The sequence below is a fragment of the Copadichromis virginalis genome, linkage group LG15 (genome assembly GCF_057382275.1).
Source record: "Copadichromis virginalis isolate Kocher_CV1m ecotype Utaka linkage group LG15, C_Virginalis_male_GT1.1, whole genome shotgun sequence".
Classification (NCBI taxonomy): Eukaryota; Metazoa; Chordata; class Actinopteri; order Cichliformes; family Cichlidae; genus Copadichromis; species Copadichromis virginalis.
The window spans coordinates 26,128,508-26,145,490 of NC_140632.1; the positions used below are offsets into that span (position 1 = coordinate 26,128,508).

The 16,983-nt window shown below is 40.0% G+C and overlaps 1 protein-coding gene and 1 long non-coding RNA gene across 3 annotated transcripts; both read left to right on the forward strand.

Moving 5' to 3' along the window:
* The first annotated feature begins 1,805 nt into the window (after positions 1-1,805).
* LOC146692570 (uncharacterized) lies at positions 1,806-4,967 on the forward strand. Its single transcript, XR_014915237.1, has 4 exons — positions 1,806-1,925; positions 2,109-2,266; positions 3,260-3,306; positions 3,501-4,967. It is a non-coding gene; the product is annotated as an uncharacterized LOC146692570 (long non-coding RNA).
* A 1,000-nt stretch (positions 4,968-5,967) lies between these two features.
* On the forward strand, positions 5,968-14,470 carry LOC146692571 (protein NLRC3-like). 2 transcript variants are annotated; one of them, XM_085432708.1, is made up of 11 exons: positions 5,968-6,087; positions 6,290-6,447; positions 7,441-7,487; positions 7,682-7,784; positions 8,284-8,421; positions 8,513-8,611; positions 8,698-8,779; positions 9,154-9,376; positions 10,727-12,566; positions 13,016-13,062; positions 13,300-14,470. In XM_085432708.1, the coding sequence occupies exons 3-11, from the start codon at positions 7,463-7,465 to the stop codon at positions 13,833-13,835; spliced, it is 3,093 nt and encodes a 1,030-aa protein (XP_085288834.1). In that variant the 5' UTR covers positions 5,968-6,087; positions 6,290-6,447; positions 7,441-7,462; the 3' UTR covers positions 13,836-14,470. The 2 variants fall into 2 exon arrangements, with proteins under 2 accessions (XP_085288834.1, XP_085288835.1); XM_085432709.1 differs by lacking the exons at positions 5,968-6,087; positions 6,290-6,447 and having other exon boundaries at positions 7,030-7,487.
* Positions 14,471-16,983: the final 2,513 nt, after the last annotated feature.

Sequence of the window (16,983 nt, forward strand, 5' to 3'; positions counted from 1 at the left end):
TGCAGAGTCTGTGTACAGAGTATGCTAATTAACCAGTGATCATTAAAGGGGCTGTAAGTAAAGCCAAAAGTTAGAATCCAATCACATAATCGTGTAATTAATAAGCAGCTCTAGGAGCCGCTGTTTCTCTGGCTTTTCTGTTAATGTTTGACCAACACGACTTTTCAAAGAGTATTCAATTGAATTTCTTGTGGAATTAAAATCTATTTTTAAGTGTTCATTTTAAGAGCTAACTTACTCCTTCATAACAACCTTAAGTTAGCATTCAGGGTGTGGGTGCTTTGACTGACAGGTAGGAGATACTAGAATGTCATGATGGTTGACCAATCACAGGGAGGTTTTAATCACCTGTCTGAAGCCTTGGTTATTTAAAGGCCATTAACTCTCTGATGATGATTGATGTTTGAGCTTTTTTCCTGCTATACTCTCTCAACACTGTAAAAATGAAAGCCTGCTCTTCTTAAGCTCAAACTGTTGAATGATGCGGAGAGGCGGATGCTGTCCAAGATAAAGACAATGTTGGATAACACCTCCCACCCACTCCATGACATGTTGGTCAGTCACAGGAGCTCGTTCAGTGAGAGACTGAGATTACCGAAAAGCACCACTGAACGACACAGGAAATCATTCCTGCCTGTGGCCATCTCCCTGTACAACGCATCCACTTAACACACTGTTTGCTGCTACAGCTACACATGTTTCTTTTCCAACTATTTATTTATAAGTGACTTATGTATGTATGTATGTATATATATGTATATATTGTACTATTCTTAGTTAGCGTATTGTCTGTCTTGTCTTAATGTTGGTTTAAAATGGAGCACTGTAACAAAAAATAATTTCCCCCAGGGATCAATAAAGTATTCTGATTCTGATTCTGATTCTGAAACAGTTTCAGGTGTTTTTCTCCCCAATGAGGCAGTAAAACATCTTTGATTACTCACACAGGACCTTCTTACACCTGCTGAGATAAACAGAGATGGATCTCACGTAATTAAGAACACATTACGCTGCTCTTATCATACAAAAATGCAGCAGGTATTTTCTCTCAGTCTTGGCAGACACAAGACAACATATAAAATTTAATCCTGTTATTAATGTTTCTGTAACATGAAGCTTGGAACAGAACCGTCTGTGAAATAATGTTTTTATGATGTCATGAATGCCAAACATTCATAATGTAAAGCATCAAATAAGGACATTTACTTTGTAGATATGTTTAACTACTTCAACAATTAAAAGCAACCTGTGAACACCACCGCTGACTTTTTAAGTACTGATTACTGAACACTTGTTTCACATTTTCATGAAGTTAAATATAAAAGAACTACGAGACTATGAAAGGTCTTCATAGTCCCCCATAACTAAAGCGTTTCTGCCATTTTCACTTGGGACATGACAGCCTGAGACTGATAAGCGTATTCTTCTCTGCTGCCTTGGCAATACCTCAATGCTTCAGGGAGATGTGGGAGTCTTTGCACCTCTGTGCAGACTGCTGCATCCATGACTTCAAATAACAAATCAATGGATCAGTCTATGGATGGATAATGCGTGGTAGAACGGATGGATGGATGGATGATAGATGATAGGTATATGGATGGATGGATGGATGGATGGGTGGATATGAGCTGGTTTGTAGCCAGTTTGTGTTTCCAGTCTCATAAAGAAATTTTTCCAGTTTCACTGCTTTTATTTGAGTTTAGTCCTGCAGTGCTGCCTGTAGGTAATGGTGTAGAGGTTGTGTAGCAGTGCCATCTACTGACTGCAGCCAGAACTACACTGAGACCACAGAGACTCATGACGTATTGTAATTTTGTTCATGCTCAACACATAACAAGTGAAGGTATTGCAGAAGTGGCTTGAGCCTGACATCGTTCTAATGGCTGGTTTTTCTAGTGGGTTTATGGACTCATCATGATGTGATGGTTAGTGAATGTTTTCAGTATATGCTGCGTTGTTTTCAGACTGAGGTGTGTGTGTGTGTGTGTGTGTGTTGCTTAATAAAAGCCTTCTTTGCTCTTTTTTTTTTGTGTTATCAGAACTTTATGATGCAGCTGATAAGGACTCGTGCTGTGTGTACTTGTGTGACTTCTGCTCTTTATTCCAAGGGTCATGGTGCAGTTTTCAGGTTTCCTTAAGGAAGACTTCAGTTTGTAGATAAATCCAGAGAGCTGAGACTGTGTGTGAATCTCCTGCTCTCTGCATGTTTCCCGTTGAAGCTGTGGATTCACTTAAGCTTCATGCAGATTATTTTCTCCATCAGAAGGTAACGTACTTTAACTCTGAACACAAAACCTAACAAAATCAACCTGCAGACTTATTTTGTTCGGTGTTCATTATGATCATTTGATCAGTTCAAACATTTTTAGTATTTTAACACCAAACTGAGCAAAGTTACACAAAGTGAGATGTTTATTGTTAACGATTGGGAGACTTTAACTTTGACCTGGCAGGTGGTGTTACTGAGAAACAGCAAGGTTCAAAGTTCTTTACATGGAGCTACAAAAATATTGTTAACATTTATCACTGATTAACAAATCATGACTCACCTGCAGCCAGGAGAAAAGAATCAAACAGGACCATTGAATATAAAATGATTAATCTCAGCAGGAAGGATTTTAATGTTTAATCAAATGTGTTCATGTTCAGGTTCATAAAGTTTTTATGCAGATATCTGAAGTGTTTTATAAAACTCTGAACATTTCCATGGACTTGTTGCCATGTGAGAAATGCTTCATGTTTCATGTTGATGATAAATTTGAATCAACGCTTTTTATAAAGTTATCTTTTTAGCATTTTTATTAAATCATAAATACCATAAAGAGAGAAAATTCATTAGTTTTCACCATGTCTTCTATAAACCAGGCTGAATGATACATGAAGACTGCGCTCTAAAAATCTTCAGCAAACTTAATTGTTTTAGAAAATCCTCATCATAAACAAACTGTAGCAACAAAATCATCTACAAATGTTATTTGGATGTTTTCTTTTCCTGACAGAAGTTATGAAGAACACAACCTCATAATTCAAAATGCACTGATGGAAAAACAAAAAAACATGTTTCTTTTAGTATTACTGCACCTTAAACCATGATGACATCACTGTTTGAACAAATTAAGCTCCTACTGAAGCAGCTGGGCTCTGCTCTTTGTAGTATGAAGGTTTCACTGACCTGCAGTCTGACCGGCTCTGATGGTGATTATGAGAATGTAACAGAGCCCTTGGGTTAAAGCAGCTTCTCTCTGTGTTTCCTCTAAAGGTGAAGATAGAACAACTCTGTAATGGACGTGGACCTGAATCTGGGTGGTGAGGATTTTCTTTATTCTGTCGTGCAGCTGACTTGTCTGCTGCTCCACACGAGAGCAGACACCATTCTTAAGAAAGAAATGATATATCATATGACTTCCATTTTCTGCAGCTAGTCTTGGTATACACAGCAACACAGTCTGAAGTATAAATGTTGTTGTGCTGACTGAGCGTGTTGTTGTGTCTGTGTGAAGGTGTGTTCTCTTCTGTGGATCAGTGTGAGCACAGAAAGGAGGGAGTCCCTAACTCTGCATCCACTCTGTGTGGGGAACATGAGAGCCAGATCAAACCTCAGAGGTGAGAGGACCGTCTCTAACTGTCAGGACTCTTCTCCAGGTCACAGCTCAGCTCTCCCATCACAAAATCAATATTGAATCAGTGTGTAACTTTCCCAGAACAATGTCGGACTCTGTAGTTTTCTCTGGTCCCCTGTGACATATGAAGCTGCATGTTCTCCTTAAATTGCTGGCTGTCTAGATAGTTGGGAAACTTTCTGAAGGAAACCTGGTCTTATTAGGAGAGACGGCATCCATCCCACTTTGGATGGAGCAGCTCTCATTTCTAGAAATCTGGTCAAATTTATCAAACCCCCCAAACTGCTTCCTAATTGAGACCAGGAAGCAGAGCTGCAGCTTCTTAATGAACCAGCTTGGATTCACTGTCAATAAGTGCTGGAGTTTGTTTAAAATATTCCAGCATCTTTCCTGTACAACATTAAGCACTTTGAAGTAACTGTTGGAACTGAATCTTCATCGTCACGATTCGTGCTCTGAGCACTATATGTGTTGAGTTTTTCCTTCCCACTGTTGCAAAACACTTCTTGTTTAAATTGGGGCTATTAAAGCATAAAGACTTTTGCAGAGTCTGTGTACAGAGTATGCTAATTAACCAGTGATCATTAAAGGGGCTGTAAGTAAAGCCAAAAGTTAGAATCCAATCACATAATCGTGTAATTAATAAGCAGCTCTAGGAGCCGCTGTTTCTCTGGCTTTTCTGTTAATGTTTGACCAACACGACTTTTCAAAGAGTATTCAATTGAATTTCTTGTGGAATTAAAATCTATTTTTAAGTGTTCATTTTAAGAGCTAACTTACTCCTTCATAACAACCTTAAGTTAGCATTCAGGGTGTGGGTGCTTTGACTGACAGGTAGGAGATACTAGAATGTCATGATGGTTGACCAATCACAGGGAGGTTTTAATCACCTGTCTGAAGCCTTGGTTATTTAAAGGCCATTAACTCTCTGATGATGATTGATGTTTGAGCTTTTTTCCTGCTATACTCTCTCAACACTGTAAAAATGAAAGCCTGCTCTTCTTAAGCTCAAACTGTTGAATGATGCGGAGAGGCGGATGCTGTCCAAGATAAAGACAATGTTGGATAACACCTCCCACCCACTCCATGACATGTTGGTCAGTCACAGGAGCTCGTTCAGTGAGAGACTGAGATTACCGAAAAGCACCACTGAACGACACAGGAAATCATTCCTGCCTGTGGCCATCTCCCTGTACAACGCATCCACTTAACACACTGTTTGCTGCTACAGCTACACATGTTTCTTTTCCAACTATTTATTTATAAGTGACTTATGTATGTATGTATGTATATATGTGTATATATTGTACTATTCTTAGTTAGCGTATTGTCTGTCTTGTCTTAATGTTGGTTTAAAATGGAGCACTGTAACAAAAAATAATTTCCCCCAGGGATCAATAAAGTATTCTGATTCTGATTCTGATTCTGAAACAGTTTCAGGTGTTTTTCTCCCCAATGAGGCAGTAAAACATCTTTGATTACTCACACAGGACCTTCTTACACCTGCTGAGATAAACAGAGATGGATCTCACGTAATTAAGAACACATTACGCTGCTCTTATCATACAAAAATGCAGCAGGTATTTTCTCTCAGTCTTGGCAGACACAAGACAACATATAAAATTTAATCCTGTTATTAATGTTTCTGTAACATGAAGCTTGGAACAGAACCGTCTGTGAAATAATGTTTTTATGATGTCATGAATGCCAAACATTCATAATGTAAAGCATCAAATAAGGACATTTACTTTGTAGATATGTTTAACTACTTCAACAATTAAAAGCAACCTGTGAACACCACCGCTGACTTTTTAAGTACTGATTACTGAACACTTGTTTCACATTTTCATGAAGTTAAATATAAAAGAACTACGAGACTATGAAAGGTCTTCATAGTCCCCCATAACTAAAGCGTTTCTGCCATTTTCACTTGGGACATGACAGCCTGAGACTGATAAGCGTATTCTTCTCTGCTGCCTTGGCAATACCTCAATGCTTCAGGGAGATGTGGGAGCCTTTGCACCTCTGTGCAGACTGCTGCATCCATGACTTCAAATAACAAATCAATGGATCAGTCTATGGATGGATAATGCGTGGTAGAACGGATGGATGGATGGATGATAGATGATAGGTATATGGATGGATGGATGGATGGATGGGTGGATATGAGCTGGTTTGTAGCCAGTTTGTGTTTCCAGTCTCATAAAGAAATTTTTCCAGTTTCACTGCTTTTATTTGAGTTTAGTCCTGCAGTGCTGCCTGTAGGTAATGGTGTAGAGGTTGTGTAGCAGTGCCATCTACTGACTGCAGCCAGAACTACACTGAGACCACAGAGACTCATGACGTATTGTAATTTTGTTCATGCTCAACACATAACAAGTGAAGGTATTGCAGAAGTGGCTTGAGCCTGACATCGTTCTAATGGCTGGTTTTTCTAGTGGGTTTATGGACTCATCATGATGTGATGGTTAGTGAATGTTTTCAGTATATGCTGCGTTGTTTTCAGACTGAGGTGTGTGTGTGTGTGTGTGTGTGTGTGTGTGTGTGTGTGTGTGTTGCTTAATAAAAGCCTTCTTTGCTCTTTTTTTTTGTGTTATCAGAACTTTATGATGCAGCTGATAAGGACTCGTGCTGTGTGTACTTGTGTGACTTCTGCTCTTTATTCCAAGGGTCATGGTGCAGTTTTCAGGTTTCCTTAAGGAAGACTTCAGTTTGTAGATAAATCCAGAGAGCTGAGACTGTGTGTGAATCTCCTGCTCTCTGCATGTTTCCCGTTGAAGCTGTGGATTCACTTAAGCTTCATGCAGATTATTTTCTCCATCAGAAGGTAACGTACTTTAACTCTGAACACAAAACCTAACAAAATCAACCTGCAGACTTATTTTGTTCGGTGTTCATTATGATCATTTGATCAGTTCAAACATTTTTAGTATTTTAACACCAAACTGAGCAAAGTTACACAAAGTGAGATGTTTATTGTTAACGATTGGGAGACTTTAACTTTGACCTGGCAGGTGGTGTTACTGAGAAACAGCAAGGTTCAAAGTTCTTTACATGGAGCTACAAAAATATTGTTAACATTTATCACTGATTAACAAATCATGACTCACCTGCAGCCAGGAGAAAAGAATCAAACAGGACCATTGAATATAAAATGATTAATCTCAGCAGGAAGGATTTTAATGTTTAATCAAATGTGTTCATGTTCAGGTTCATAAAGTTTTTATGCAGATATCTGAAGTGTTTTATAAAACTCTGAACATTTCCATGGACTTGTTGCCATGTGAGAAATGCTTCATGTTTCATGTTGATGATAAATTTGAATCAACGCTTTTTATAAAGTTATCTTTTTAGCATTTTTATTAAATCATAAATACCATAAAGAGAGAAAATTCCTTAGTTTTCACCATGTCTTCTATAAACCAGGCTGAATGATACATGAAGACTGCGCTCTAAAAATCTTCAGCAAACTTAATTGTTTTAGAAAATCCTCATCATAAACAAACTGTAGCAACAAAATCATCTACAAATGTTATTTGGATGTTTTCTTTTCCTGACAGAAGTTATGAAGAACACAACCTCATAATTCAAAATGCACTGATGGAAAAACAAAAAAACATGTTTCTTTTAGTATTACTGCACCTTAAACCATGATGACATCACTGTTTGAACAAATTAAGCTCCTACTGAAGCAGCTGGGCTCTGCTCTTTGTAGTATGAAGGTTTCACTGACCTGCAGTCTGACCGGCTCTGATGGTGATTATGAGAATGTAACAGAGCCCTTGGGTTAAAGCAGCTTCTCTCTGTGTTTCCTCTAAAGGTGAAGATAGAACAACTCTGTAATGGACGTGGACCTGAATCTGGGTGGTGAGGATTTTCTTTATTCTGTCGTGCAGCTGACTTGTCTGCTGCTCCACACGAGAGCAGACACCATTCTTAAGAAAGAAATGATATATCATATGACTTCCATTTTCTGCAGCTAGTCTTGGTATACACAGCAACACAGTCTGAAGTATAAATGTTGTTGTGCTGACTGAGCGTGTTGTTGTGTCTGTGTGAAGGTGTGTTCTCTTCTGTGGATCAGTGTGAGCACAGAAAGGAGGGAGTCCCTAACTCTGCATCCACTCTGTGTGGGGAACATGAGAGCCAGATCAAACCTCAGAGGTGAGAGGACCGTCTCTAACTGTCAGGACTCTTCTCCAGGTCACAGCTCAGCTCTCCCATCACAAAATCAATATTGAATCAGTGTGTAACTTTCCCAGAACAATGTCGGACTCTGTAGTTTTCTCTGGTCCCCTGTGACATATGAAGCTGCATGTTCTCCTTAAATTGCTGGCTGTCTAGATAGTTGGGAAACTTTCTGAAGGAAACCTGGTCTTATTAGGAGAGACGGCATCCATCCCACTTTGGATGGAGCAGCTCTCATTTCTAGAAATCTGGTCAAATTTATCAAACCCCCCAAACTGCTTCCTAATTGAGACCAGGAAGCAGAGCTGCAGCTTCTTAATGAACCAGCTTGGATTCACTGTCAATAAGTGCTGGAGTTTGTTTAAAATATTCCAGCATCTTTCCTGTACAACATTAAGCACTTTGAAGTAACTGTTGGAACTGAATCTTCATCGTCACGATTCGTGCTCTGAGCACTATATGTGTTGCATTTAAGGGTAAAGCAGCAGGTTGGACCAGACTCTGCCGGACCTGGAGCTGATCCTGAACCGGGTTGGGTGTCTGAATCCCTGAATAGAGAACGGGTCATGAACATTTACACTCCCATCTCTCAGATGCCATTCTCTGACAAAACGTGAGCTTTGACTGAAAACTACATTTCTTTCTGTCGTTTCTAGAAGCTTCTATAAACCTCTGCTTATAATGTGTCTATTTTATGTTTCAAGACCAAATAAAAAGCAGACATTTGATCCTTGTGTAACCACATGTCTGACTGTGACATCCAGTGGCTCCATCAACCGTGAAATTAAATTTAAAGGCTCAACGTAAGGATGAAAATTTGATTATCATTTGATATTTTTAGAATATACGGTGTATGAAATGTATCCTGTTTTTTCTGACATTTCCACAGAGACGAGCAGCAGCAGAATTTAAAGGTTCCCCATCACCAGCCTGATAGTGGGCACCAAACAGCTCTGCAGGACATATTTATGGTATGTAAGCACAGAAAACACATATCACCATGGAGAAATACTGCAGTGTTTCTGCTTAATACTACTATCAATCAATCTACCTACAATCTTTTTCATCACAGCTCCTGCTGTTTGGGAACAACACTGCTCTCTGCTCTCTTAAATTTAGTTTAGTCCAAAGTTCATGTTTCTGTTTTCATCAGAGCCAGCTGGGGCTTGAAATGTTGTACTCTTTCCAGGTTTGTCATTACTTATATGGTACAAGTAATGACAAAAATATCTCAAAGACAGTGACCGTGACTGAGTTGGTGCTTTTTCTGCACTGAGCACTTCACAGACAGTTAGATATACTAAATGTGATGTTGTGTTTAACAGAAGCTAACATTTCTTTCTAGCAACTTGAGGAGAACATTATGAGATTTGTGAAGACCGAGCTGAAGAGGTTCCAGGAGGTCCTAAATCCAGATTACAGAGACGGTGGACTTGATCAGAGTGAAGATGAGGGCCTGGGTGGTACAGCTGAAGAGCAGAAGAGCAGCAGAGAGTCATTTCTAAAGATCACACAACACTTCCTGAGGAGAATGAAGCAGGAGGAGCTGGCCGACTGTCTACAAACCAGTAAGATAATTTAAAATAAGATAAGAAATACACCACCCATAAAAGTTTGTTCGGTGACCTCCAGCTCTGGTGGAGAGGAGGTCCAGTTTGCAACCTATTATAGAGCCAGCCTTCATGGTCAGTTTATTTAATCTGCTGGTGTCACCAGCTTCCACTGGTGATAGTGTGATTTTCTTTGCTAAAGGAACTAAGCGTGTTGTTTTCACTAACACTGGAGTCTCACTATGCTTTTGACAAGCATAGTGAGACTTTTACTGGACTGGAGTCAATCCAGCTGTAAATGTGACAGCTGGGCAGCACAAGTCCTCAGGACCTTAAAACTGACATCACAGTCCAGCAGGGGATGTTTCTCAGTGTGACAAAGGGATAAGCAGTTGTAATGCTCTCCACTTGTCCCAGATGTGTTGACTTTTTTTTTTTTTGCATATTATGCACCTTATTCTGTCTCTCTATTCATTTGCTATGATTTGCTATTTGTCAAAGTAACTTTGCTGCACTGACTATCCTGGGTTTGTTTGTGTACGCATTCTGTGGATGGAAAAACAAACTTTCTGCAAATTAAGACAAATACTCAGTTACATGTTTCTTTATACTCTATTATGCTGCAGATTAAGTCATTTTTTTTCATACTTCGTTCTTTGTTTTCAGTCTTTATGTAGGTCAGGTGTGTGGAAAGGCCCCCCTAGCATTTCCTGATTTTAAAGTGCTGATAATGTCAGACATGACATCAACAGGTGCAAACGGGGGGGGGGGGGGGGGGGGGGGATCCTTCTACCATAGAAATGCTTCCTTTTGCTTCTTTCTAGGTCTGCAGGGGTTTTTTGAATTTGTTTTTTTGTTTTGTTTTTTGTAAATAGAGCCGTTTAGTTGTGTAAATGTGCTAATCAGAAGTGTGAGGAGCTTCAGATGAGGGAGGAGAGGTGAGCTGTGTTATTGCACTCATGTACTTTTGAGTTTTGGTAATTAAGTTAATTAAGTTTCACGTATGATGGAGTTCACTGTAAATTCTCTAAATGTCTGCTGAGTCTGCTTCCTTACCACCTTCCTTGACGTTCGAGTCTGACTACATCACACTCAGATGTCAGGATTCCCTTGATGACAGAAGACTAGTAGTGCGAATGTGTGAAAGGTGTTGTGTGGTGGAGAAGACTTCAGAAATAAAAGTCGAGAAATAAACCTGTTGAAATTATTTATCTTTTTGTTGTCTACAGGCTGCCCACTCATTGTCTGTCACCTTTATCCTAGTGATTTTTTTTGTTCCGCTCCACTCGTTCCTTACATTTTTCGGATCATGTTTTGCTTCCGTAGAACTGCCTGGATAGTAATCATAGTTTTTGTATGTTTCTTTAGGAACCCATGCTGCAGAGTGCCAACGTAAACTGAAAGTTTATCTACAGAAAAACATCCAGTGCATGTTTGAAGGGATCACTAAAGCAGGAAACCCAAATTTTTGTAATCAGATCTACACAGAGCTCTACATCACAGAGGGAGGGACTTCAGAGGTCAATGATGAACATGAGGCCAGACAGATTGAAACAGCATCCAGGAAACCAGACAGACCAGAAGCAACAATCAGACAAGAAGACATCTTTAAAGCCTCACCTGTTAAAGACAAGCCAATCAGAACAGTGCTGACAAAGGGAGTGGCTGGCATTGGGAAAACAGTCCTAACACAGAAGTTCACTCTGGACTGGGCTGAAGACAAAGCCAACCAGGACATCCAGTTCATGTTTCCATTCACTTTCAGAGAGCTGAATGTGCTGAAAGAGAAAAAGTTCAGCTTGGTGGAACTTGTTCATCACTTCTTTACTGAAACCAAAGAAGCAAGAATCTGCAGCTTTGAAGACTTCCAGGTTGTGTTCATCTTTGATGGTCTGGATGAGTGTCGACTTCCTCTGGACTTCCACAACACTACAATTTTGACTGATGTTACAGAGTCCACCTCAGTGGATGTGCTGCTGATAAACCTCATCAGGGGGAAACTGCTTCCTTCTGCTTGCCTCTGGATAACCACACGACCTGTAGCAGCCAATCAGATCCCTTCTGACTGTGTTGACATGGTAACAGAGGTCAGAGGATTCACTGACCCACAGAAGGAGGAGTACTTTAGGAAGAGATTCAGAGATGAAGAAAAATCCAGCATGATCATCTCCCACATAAAGACATCACGAAGCCTCCACATCATGTGCCACATCCCAGTCTTCTGCTGGATCACTGCTACAGTTCTTGAGGATGTGCTGAAAACCAGTGAGGAAGGTGAGTTGCCCAAGACCCTGACTGAGATGTACATCCACTTCCTGGTGGTTCAGTCCAAAGTGAAGAAGGGCAAGTATGATGGAGGAGCTAAGACAAATCAATCCTGGAGTCTAGAGAGCAGGAAGCTGATCAAGTCTCTGGGAAAACTGGCTTTTGATCAGCTGCAGAAAGGAAACCTGATCTTCTATGAATCAGACCTGAAAGAGTGTGGCATCAATATCACAGCAGCCTCAGTGTACTCAGGAGTGTTCACACAGATCTTTAAAGAGGAGAGAGGACTGTACCAGGACAAGGTGTTCTGCTTCATCCATCTGAATGTTCAGGAGTTTCTGGCTGCTCTTCATGTCCATCTGACCTTCATCAACTCTGGAGTTGATCTGTTAGAAGAAGAACAAACATCATCTCTGTTGTCTAAAGTAAGACCCAAATCTAAACTCAAACATCTCCATGAGAGTGCTGTGGACAAAGCCCTAAAGAGTCCAAATGGACACCTGGACTTGTTCCTGCGGTTTCTCCTGGGTCTTTCCCTGCAGACCAATCAGAGTCTCTTACAAGGCCTGCTGACACAGACAGGAAGTAGCTCAGAGACCAATCAGGAAACAGTCCAGTACATCAAGAAGAAACTCCGCAAGAAACTGTCTGCAGGGAAATGTATTAATCTGTTCCACTGTCTCAACGAGCTGAATGATCGTTCTCTGGTGGAGGAGATCCAACAGTCCCTGATTTCAGGAAGTCTCTCCAAAGATGAGCTGTCTCCCTCTCAGTGGTCATCTCTGGTCTTCATCTTACTGTCATCAGAAGAAGATCAGGATGTGTTTGACTCAAAGAAATACTCAGTTACTGAGGAGGCTCTTCTGAGGCTGCTGCCAGTGGTGAAAACTAATAAATCTCAGCACGTTGATAGACGTATGGAGTATCCGAAACAACTAAAGAGGTAGAAAATGGAAATATAAATTAACATTTTTAAATTATACTCTAAACCAATTGCTGTTTTCATTAATGATACAGTATAGTAGCATACTATGCTAATTCTTTTTGTTAGCAAGTGACTCATAAAAACATTGAACTCGAACGCATTTTCAAAGGTTATTTTTTGGCTTTCACATTTTATAGGATGAAACTATTGAGACCAACATTTTTATGCACTTTTGTTTGTTTTTTTTAAATCAAAGTCAGATTCTTTTGCACTTCTTAGATTCTTAAAACACTTTTGTGGTTTACAATTTGACATCACCAACAAAAGTAACTTGTTCGCCCCCATCAGTAAAATAGCAATTTGATCTAAAACAGTGTCTCATATCAGGAAATTTGAATTCTTTGCATTCATGACTAATGTATTGTGCTTGATAATTTGTATGTCGCTGTCACTATACTTATCTACAGAGTGGACCACTGCACAGAGCAGGTGTTAAGGTTTGCACTGCAAAAATGTAAGTTTGCACTTTTTATTCATCTCTTATTAAATTCAAATTCCTAAATCACTTAAGATGCAAGTGAGAAGCTGATTAGATAATTCAGCTTACTCTCAAAGGTTTTCATTCTGCTGGCACTCTGAAGGGGCACCGATTGTGGAACTGATCTTCTATTCGTGCTTGACTGTGCAAGAATTAAGATCTATAAACTACTATTGTAATGTCTTTGCTTTTACATTGTACTTTCTCTGTTAGACTTCTGCGAACTTGAACTGGACCCAAATACAGCGCACAGAAACCTCAAACTGTCTGACAACAACAGGAGGGTGACACATGTGAGAGCGGTGCAGCCATATCCTGATCATCCAGGCAGATTTGACTACTGGAATCAGCTTCTCTGCAAAAATGAGCTTACAGGTCGCTGTTACTGGGAGATCGAGTGTAGAGGAGTGATTGACGTCGCAGTGACTTACGGACAAATTCAAAGGAGAGGAGACAGCGATGACTGCAAGCTTGGCTCCAACGATCAGTCTTGGAGTCTGAACTGTTGTGAAGATGGTTACCGTGCTTGTCACAACAACTTTAGGAAGGACGTAGATTTGGCCCTACCCTCCTCCGTCTCTAACAGAGTAGCAGTGTATGTGGACTGTCCTGCTGGCACTCTGTCCTTCTACAGAGTCTCCTCTGACAAACTCGTCCACCTCCACACCTTCAACACCACATTCACCGAACCTCTTTATCCTGGTTTTGAAGTGTGGTATGGGTCTTCAGTGTCTCTGTGTTCTGTGTAGGAGGGAGCGTTTCCGCATGAGTGGAAAAATGTTCCCACTGCTGACTGACTGCAGCTGCTTAGACCAGCTAAGAGAATCATGTAGAGATATTTGACTGTTCAAATTTTATTTTAAAGGGCAGAAATGTTTTTAATGTACGAAATTATCAACATAGAAAATCAGTGAATGGAACAGCATTGAAATTTGATGATGTCATGTCAATGCGTGTGTGTGTGTGTGTGTGTGTGTGTGTGTGTGTGTGTGTGTGTGTGTGTGTATGTTGATAATAATGAATAATGCATATGTTCATAAATGATAACGTGTCATCACGTGGCCCAGGCATTAAGGACGGTCAAACTGTATTTTTTTCTGTTGGCAGAATAACCAGTCATAGTAACCGAAGTCAAGTGTCATACATGCCTTAAAGTCTCTTATCATATCAAATAATGGTACTGCAGTATCGGCAGCACATTGTTTTTCATAGTATTCTCCTCCCACAGAGATTTTGGTGTAACTATAACATGTTGTAACAGGTTCTTCCAGAAATGTTTTTATAGGGTTTCTGATAATCTGAGATCAAAGGATGACTGGATGTCTGAGCATTCCCTTTTTTCTTTTCCATTAAATTTTATATTAAATGTTTATTGTGATTACTAACCTTTTTGTGTGTCTGTCCTGTCTTTTGTACTGTCTGTCATACAGAGCCACTGTGCACAGTATGTATATGCAAATTTACTTCAGTTTTACTAAATGCTGAGATGCGTTCAAATACTGAGTGTCTTTGAGATTTTATTTGTGTTTTGAAATGATTTAGGATTCAGTACAGTCATGTCAGCGGTCAGGTTTTGTGAAAATCTTGTGAGCATGACAACTCACAAACAGTGTTGGGAAGGTCACTTTTAAAATGTATTCCACTACAGATTAGAGATGGACCGATCCAATATTGCGTATCGGTATCGGTCCGATACTGACCTAAATTACTGGATCGGATATCGGAGAAAAAAAAAAAAAGTAATCCGATCCATTAAATATCACAAAAGCACCTCACAAAACTTGCAACACGCCGTAACTTACCTCAGAATGTTAGCACGTCGGAGCAGTATGCATCACGTGATAGAGCGGCTGTGGCATGCGGGACCTATCGGTGGTCTGGATAGCATGTGGAGCTTCGCTAGCAGCCCGGCATTTCATCTCCGACAGAGTTATCCCAGAGAGAAGTAAAGCAAGTGTGTAAGTCCATCTCTGAATGTTTGTAAAGCATTCCTGCGTTAAACTTAACAAGCGACTGCCTCTTCTTGCTGCTACTTCAATCATGAAACTGCTTAACGATCAGCTGATCGGCTTTTCTGTCGCGAGTCCGTCTCTCTTGTTTGTTTTTGGCCCACTTTGCACCAGAAAGAGGAAACCAGTGGCTGAACAACAGCAGCACGTTTAAGCTTGATCAGCTGTTGTTAGAATGTATTTAATATTACTTTCTACTCCAGGATCTTTTTCTACGTAGCTGACGGCTGGTAACTGTGCAGGGGCGGATCTAGCAAAGTTTAGCCAGGGGGGCCGATAGGGCATTAACAGGGAGAAGGGGGCACAAAGACATACTTTTCTTTCTTATTCTCATTTAAAATGTCTAGCTTTTAATAAATAATTATCTGACACCCAAAGTTTTAATTTGATGTAAAATGAATAGAATTCAATTACTGTATATAGTAACTATTAAGTCTAATATATATACCCTAGTAAGCTATAGTACTTTTTCCTTTGGGAAGGTACCATCTGTGCAGTCTGCAATTTTGTTGAAGAAAGATGTTGAATCTATTTAATATTTCTTGAAAAATAATTGATTTCTGTGCATTTTTTTTTCCACACTGCATCAAATTAAGGTTGATTACGTCGATTAAGCATCATGAGGTGGAACGTGAGGGGTGGTTCCCTATTTTTTTATTTAGTCATTTTTGTTGTTGCTGGGATTTGGAACCCTATTAGTTAGGTTGCTTAATATTTATGCTAAGTACTCTTTAAAATACCAGAATAGGGAGGATGGTGTAGGTTTAAGTTTATTAGATTGATCAGTGTTGCTGAACTATGAAATTTTTTTTTTTTTTTTTTTTTTTTTTTTTTTTGGGCATACGGGTATAACAGAATAGCTTTAGTGTAGTTGTTGTTTTAAACTTGAGTATGAACTTACCGTATTTTCACGACCATAAGACGCACTGTGCTAAAAGGCGCAGTCTCAGTTATGTGTGCCATTACTGTATTTAACACACACATAAGGCGCACTGGATCATAGGGCTCATACAAGTACTGTATGCGTATTTAAAAATAAAGCGGGAGCAAACCTGAGTTCGGTACCTTACTCACATTTTTATTACCAGTAATCGTCATCATCAACAACACACAAGCATACAAGTGTGCGTATTTAAAAATAAAGCAGTAGCAAAACAAAGTTTGGTACTCACATTTTTATCATCAATCAAACCCATCGAAGTCCTCATCCTCTGTGTCTGAATTGAACAGCTGCGCTAAATCTCCATCAAACATGCCAGGGCCCTATTTCAGGAAGCCGGTTTAGAGCAAACTCTGAGTAAGTATACCCTGAGTTAACGAAAACTCTGGGTTTTCGGTTTCACAAAGCGAGTTTAGATTAATTCTGAGTGAGTTACTATGACAACACACTCCGTGAAGCTAACCTGCCCCCTAGCAGGTTTACTTCAACTAACCCTGACTTTCTCCGCCTCTTTGTCGGAAACCTGACTGTAGGAAGTGTCAGACATGGCGTGCTCCTTCCTTGAAGAGCCAGTAGATGTTGAAGCCCAAATTCTCTGCAGAGCTCTCCGCCGGGAGAGAGTGATTAGAGCGCGTTCGGACATTTTATCATTTCCTGATGATTTCCTGTGTGAACGTTACCGTTTTTCAGCACAATCTATAATTTATTTGAATAACATCCTCAGGCCTAATATTGCTCATGTGACACATCGCGGACATCCTCTCAGTTCTGTACATATTATTTGTATTGCACTTCGGTTTTTTGCAAACGGGAGCTTTCTGTATAATATTGGTGACGCTGAGCACGTTTCCAAGGCTACCGTCTGTCAGGCAGTCAGGAATGTTACAGTTGCACTGAAACGTCTCCTGTACTCGTTTGTGGTGTTCCCCGGTCATAGACCCACAAGAT